Source organism: Carassius carassius, chromosome 25 (assembly GCF_963082965.1).
Source record: "Carassius carassius chromosome 25, fCarCar2.1, whole genome shotgun sequence".
Taxonomy (NCBI): domain Eukaryota; kingdom Metazoa; phylum Chordata; class Actinopteri; order Cypriniformes; family Cyprinidae; genus Carassius; species Carassius carassius.
Genome location: NC_081779.1, coordinates 24,359,256 through 24,366,033, shown reverse-complemented (window position 1 = coordinate 24,366,033; position 6,778 = coordinate 24,359,256). Strand labels below are relative to the sequence as shown.

Here is a 6,778-nt window from a genome sequence, read left to right as displayed (position 1 = left end):
ATCCTTAAAGGGTTAGTTCACCCAATAATCAAAATTATGTCATTAATAACTCTCCCTCATGTCGTTCCAAACCTGTGAGACCTCCGTTTATCTTCAGAACACAGTTTAAGATATTTTAGATTTAATCCGAGAGCTCTTAGTCCCTCCATTGAAGCTGTGTGAACGGTCTACTGTCCATGTCCAGAAAGGTAAGAAAAACATCATCAAAGTAGTCCATGTGACATCAGAGGGTCAGAATTTTTTGAAGCATCGAAAATACATTTTGAACGAGTCATTCTTTTGTTCGTTATCTGGCTAGGCTCGATGTTCTTCTTCAGTTCTCTCTACACAGCAGTTCAGTCAGTGTAGTGTTTGAGTAAATGAATTACTCCGGGATATTGGTTTGTTTTAACTCAGAGGGAGTGTCAGCCACATTAAAAAAGTTAACAGCTTAAGTCATTTGTGGATTAATGCTTATTGCTTATTATTAATGCTCATCGTAAATCAACTTGAGTTGGCAAATGCTCACATTCGATGGTATCTGGCACTTTGGAGAAGAGTTCTCTTTATGGATGAATCCTGGTTTTCACTGTACAGGGCAGATGACAGACAGCGTGTATGGCATCATGTGGGTGAGTGGTTTGCTGATGTCAACGTTGTGGATCAAGTGGCCCATGGTGGTGGTGGGGTTATGGTATGGCCAGGCATATGTTATGGACAATGAACACAGGTGAATTGTTTTGATGGCATTTTGAGTGCACAGAGATATCGTGATGAGATCCTGAGGCATTTTGTTGTGCCATTCATCCACGAACATCACCTCATGTTGCAGCATGATAATGCAAGGCCCCATGTTCCAAGGATCTGTGCCCAGTTCCTGGAAGCTGAAAACATCCCAGTTCTTGCATGACCAGCATACTCACCGAACATGTCACCCACACCTGTGCAATAATCATGCTGTCTAATCAGCATCTTGATATGCCACACCTGTGAGGTGGATGGATTAGGCAAAAGGAAAAGTGCTCACTAAGACTCACTTTAGACAGATTTGTAAACAATATTCGAGAGAAATAGGCCTTTTGTGTATATAGAAAAAGTCTTAGATCTTTTGTTGTTGAAAAGTATGTTGTGTTTATACTTTTGTTCAGTGTATATATATATATATATATATATATATATATATATATATATACATATATACATATATACATATACATATATACATATATATATATATATATATACATATACATATATGTGTATATATATATATATATATATATATGTGTGTGTGTGTGTGTGTGTGTGTGTAATATATATATATATATATATATATATATTAATATATATATATATATATATATATATTAGTGCTGGGCAATGATTAAAATTATTTATTGCGATTAATCGCATTATGCTGCACAAAACTAATAATGCATTCAAAAATAGTGTATTGTGCACTTTTTTTTCATTTAAAAGTAGGCCTACTGCTACATGAACAAAAGTTTGTACCTTATTCAACAGCAGATGATAGGATAAAGAGCTTCCCCCATTATAAAGGTTAGAAATAAGTGCATGGATTGCACTTGAAACTGGCAATACTTTTATATTTGACCAAAATCAATGATTATTGTTCAGTCAAAATAATGTTTGTTGGGCGATATATATAAATTGTAGGGTGTTTACTTTGAAAATGCATTACTTAAAATTTAAGTGCATATTTAGGACCATATATGGGTAATTTTCATTGTATTGTGCAAAAAAAAAAAAATGCATGCAAAAGTTAGGGTTAATTCAACAAGACAAACAGTCTATGAAGTGTTAATTCTGTGGGGTTATTTTGACAAGAACATTGTGGTGAGTTTGTGGCCTACACCAACTGTGAAAATTTGTTGCGGCAAACTTGTGTTCCACAGTAGAAGCATTGGTCTGTTCATCTGCAAACTTAACTGGATGTCTAAATGCACATGTCACTTCCAATTCAATAAATGTTCAGATCTATATGGAGAAGTGTGGAACTGGCTTTACAGCAAAAAGGGACAATGCAAGAGGATAGGAAATGCATTTAGACTTGGTGTGTGTTGTCTGTGTGGTTACCAGAACTTTGTGGTGAAGGCAGTTCTCATGAAATCCTACACTGTAAAAATAATATTAATAATAAACAACAACAACAAATCCTAACAAAGAATAAGTGCTAAGACTATTGCCATATAGTTGCCATATAGAGGTGGTGTTTATACATTATACATTGTGAGAATTATACATTTTGATAAAAAAAAATCAACAAGGGATATTTTTTATATGACTTTTATTAGACAATATTTCTGTGTGTTATCAATTTTTTACAGTATTACAAAATATAAATACAAATTATTATTGTTTTTGTTTGCATAAAACCACTCAGTACATATCTATGTCTTGAAATGTCACAAACCTTAGAGTATTATGGCAGTAAGTTTAAATGTAGTGTTATAACAAAAAAAGGAAATATTTAACTTATTTATTTAATTTATTTATTATTGACTAAGAAACACTTGTTAAATGCACTTGTGGGAAGCTTAAACTCCAGTTGCAAATGAAAACAAATTGGACTCCACTTCAATTATGGAATATGAAGTAGATAACTGGTTTGTGCATTAAGATTTACATTTATGTTTTGTTTTTAATTTAATTTTATTTATTGGAATGCTTAGAAAGAAAAGTTAGTGTTTTGTTTGGAGATGAGAGGTTCTGGAAAATGCAGAGATGCAGAGAGACCAAATCTTTGTGGCAGATGCAATTGGAGCCCATGACTCATAGTAAAAGGCAGGTGCATTTGGACAGCTTCTCGTTCCTCAGCAGACCATGCTGGGTTGTGGCCAAATTCTGGATCAGGCTCCAGAAGTGTTTGAAGCTGATGCCTTCCCCATCTTTCACACCCATTTGCTTCATCACATCTGCAAAATTATCCGACTAGAGAAAAAAAATAGAGAGAGAGAGAAAGAAACTCATTGGTGTTCATGTATTCTGTCAACATTTAACCCATTTCACAAAGGTTTTCAACTTTTGCATTTGAAAACTAGCACTTTGTCGCCCTCATGTGGTTGGTCTAAATGGCTTCATAATGAATATATTTTTAGGAGTCTTTAAATTAATTAATTAATTTTATTTATTTATTTATCTTGCTAAGATACTCTTTCTCTAAGTCTACACAGTCTGTACGGTTTTTCACTATTATGTTACAACATGAACTGTGAGCAGAGTTACATCAGAACTGAAGTATGGATCACTGAAGTATTGTTCAAATGTCACAGTACCATATACCTCAAAGCATAAGACCTTCATTTAGCTAAAAGAAAAACAAAATCTACTATGTCAGAGGTTCTCCCTCAAGCATTAGAAGGCCTGCCATAACATGACATTATACCGACTTTAACTGAAGAATGAGTCGGCCTGACTGCAGGAGAAATGATGTATCCTTCAGATCAACAGCAGCCACCATTTCGCTGCTTCATTGGAACCACACCCCTTGTTGTTCTTTGGCTCAACCTGAGCTCAAACTGATCTGTGTAATCAGACCACACCTCTATCTAAGGCAAAAACTCTGGGAAACATTCTCTGTGAAACCAACCAGTCCTTCAGACTGAAAGAAGTTAAATTATGGTTAAATAAATATAGCAACAAAATGACAGGCATTAGAGTACAATATATATTTAACACCAAATCATGAAGTTCCTGTTTGTATATGACATAAACCCTATTCATGCTACTGAAATGAGTTAAACAGATGCTAATATTTAAAATTGCAATAGCATGCTAGCTTTAAAGTTCAACAAAACTGGTCTTTCCAGCAAACTGGGCCAGTAATAACAAAGGCTCAGTGCTCTGTGTTTCCCACACAAAGACAAAAACCCACCAGAGTAACACACAGGCATTAAAACAATATACATCATTGTTTCTATAAGGTTATCACTTAACTGGTTTTGTTTTTCACATTATCTCCCACTGAAATTATGAACAGTTGTTGTGCTTTAACAATAATAAAGCTTAGAACAATCGCAGGAAATGAGTAATAACAGTTTTGAGTCATTGGTATCTGTTGGAATGAATAGGAGCATGGGTTTTACCTTGATTAAAGTTGGCAGCTGGGAGGAGAGGAGGCTCTTGAACTCATCTGCCTTCAGTGTAGGCTGATTATCAGAAGAAGCAGCATGGAAGTTTGTGACCAAGGTGTTAATGGCCTTCTCAAGGTCAGAATACTGCAGAAGTAAGAGAGTATAGACGTTGTGTACAGATGAAGACAGATACTTATATAGAAGAATACTATAGGTGGGGTTTTGCTAGAAAAGTAAACAGGTTTTAGTTAAAAGCAAAAAGGGTTTCATAAATGAATGTCATAGGAGAACCTGGGATACTCCACACCGAAATGAAAAATGTATCATTAATTTATTACCCCATGTCGTTCCAAACCTGTAAAAGCTTTGTTTGTCTTCGGAACACAATTTAAGGTATTTTGGATGAAAAATATCTCTCCAAATCAGCATAGTGCCATTTTGGCAAATCTGAGCTGTATGCAGATGGCGTACACTCCACACTGCGCTGATGTGTTGTTTGCTTTCAAATCAAAGTGTAAATACACGTAAAAAACGAATTCTTGTGGCGCGGTTGATACAGAAGTGCATACGCCGTCTGCGTACAGCTCAGATTTGCCAAAATGGATCTACGCTGATTTGGAGAGGCACAGAGGAGAGGAATTGTTGAACAAAATCGTTATTTTTGTTTTCTTCGTGTACAAAAAGTAGTCTCGTCACTTCATAACTTTACGGTCTGATGGCAGATGGACTATTCTGACGATGTCTTTCATATTTTCCTGGACCTTAACCCTTGTCAGTCTATGGGACAGTCACAAGCCTCCTGGTTTTCATCCAAAATATCCTAAATTGTGTTCCAAAGATGAACAAAGCGTTTACAGGTTTGGAACGACATGGGGGTAAGTGAATAATGACAAAATTTTCATTTTGGGATGGAGATACTTCACAAAGAACTTTTTCTTCTACTGTATAGTTCTTTAGAAAACCACTCATGTATTAAAACTTTAAAGAGCCTTGAAACAAATACACAGATTTGGAGAGCTTTTTTGCTCAATGTCTATCATAATTAAACTGAAAAGTTAAAACATGAAAAATGCTATGACAATATGTACTTATTTCACTTTTGGACTTTTGATATCTGTCCTTCTTGTCTTTTATAATCAAGCAATGAACATTAAGACTGAAGCAATCATGTGCATCTGTTTTCATACTGATCAGTCACCACTAAAAGATCGAAAAGCTTGTGCTTTTCCTTTTTCTCTCCAGGACTATCGATACATTACCAAAGGACTCTGTAAACTGTGTCTATTCAAACCTTGTTGCTCTCAGACAACTATGCAGTACAGTACCTGAAATACCTGCATGCCAGGCCATGAAATGCATTATTTACTATAGCTGTGCATTTATGATGGAAACCATTTCCCTGTTTTCTGAAATAGATTTACTGTATGGTGTTGAAATGCATAAAAACTGTGGTTACGATAGTAAACAGTGTTACTAACCCCAATTGCAATTTTGACCATTCAAAAACTTTCTACGCACTTTCCCCCTCTTTCTTTAAGTCCACAGTCAATCTTCGTCTTGAGGCTTGTACCAGAGAGCAACAACGCCAAGACTCTGATTGATTCCCCATGCTTTCCATTTCTACACAATGACTGTATGTCAAAACCTAGTGAGCTATCTGCTTAGACAGCTTTTCTGGGTCTCATAGGCGAGATTGGGGTGGTTAGGACAGGGACGCACCCTTCTCACTAAGTTTTGACACAGTCATTGTATTGTAGCCTATCCTTTGCACAGATAAAGTAGCGAACGTTTCTTTGCAGCGTAGCTTTCGACTCATATGGCTTGAATTATCCTGACACTGGCCATACTTCTAAAACTCTTTGTTTGTTAGGAAAGAGGACGCGTTCCTGCGTTCAAAAGCAAGGAGAATCAGCTCAGCGGAATGTGAAACACTATAAAGTCCTATAAAACCCGGTGATAATGTGCAAGACATGACAATTAGCGAGACACGTCACGACGACCAAAGAAATCCGTCAAACACAGAACACAGTCGAGACGCGCCAGTGGCATTTGTAGTTTTTAGATTGCTCATAAAAGAGAGAGAGAGAAAAGGAAAACAGATTTTATTTATTTTATTTATTATTATTATTATTATTGTTGTTGTTATTTGCGTTAGATTACCGAGACTGACAAAAGAACGCACCAAGTGTAAAACACTCACTCATAAACCCATAACCGCGTAAAGCACAATTTAAATGTAAACGAGCAATCATATATATATAAAAGAGTGTAAACCACATACCTGCGTCGCCATTTTACGTGATTTTTATTTTCTTGGTTGTATATAAACTTTGCTGTTCCCGTCGTGCAGTGCTCGTTACTTCACACTCTCAGCGTCCCATCGCTTCTGTCACATCTTGGCTGACATCCTGAATCCTCCCACTTGGGGTTGGGGGGGAGTTTGGACTAAACTAAACCCACCTTCCGTGTCAGTGTTATGGAAAAAATGCCTCCTGTAACTTGATGCTTTAGGACAGTGAGCCTAACGGGGCGGAGACGGTAGGGTTTCATAAGAAAAAAAAAATACATGGGAAGCCAGGTTTCCATACAACACATTTTTGTTGATGTTGAAAACTATTGGAAAACAGACTTTCTGCTCCTTTGGGAACACATCTGGAAGCGCTCAGGATAAAAACTCTTTTGCAGCAACAGGCCCCTAGTTCAGA

At 36.4% G+C, this 6,778-nt stretch overlaps 1 protein-coding gene across 1 annotated transcript; it reads right to left on the bottom strand.

The window, feature by feature from the left end:
• Window positions 1-2,469: 2,469 nt before the first annotated feature.
• On the bottom strand, window positions 2,470-6,506 carry LOC132104768 (protein S100-A14-like). Its single transcript, XM_059510315.1, has 3 exons — window positions 6,355-6,506; window positions 4,086-4,217; window positions 2,470-2,931 (listed from the first exon to the last, which is right to left on the bottom strand). Exons 1-3 carry the CDS (start codon window positions 6,364-6,366, stop codon window positions 2,773-2,775), a joined length of 303 nt encoding a protein of 100 aa, XP_059366298.1. The 5' UTR covers window positions 6,367-6,506; the 3' UTR covers window positions 2,470-2,772.
• Window positions 6,507-6,778: the final 272 nt, after the last annotated feature.

Coding starts and splice junctions, on each gene's coding strand:
- LOC132104768 (XM_059510315.1), bottom strand. Junction 2,932..4,085: donor AGCTGCCAACTTTAATCAAG/GTAAAACCCATG, acceptor TTTTTTCTCTAG/TCGGATAATTTTGCAGATGT.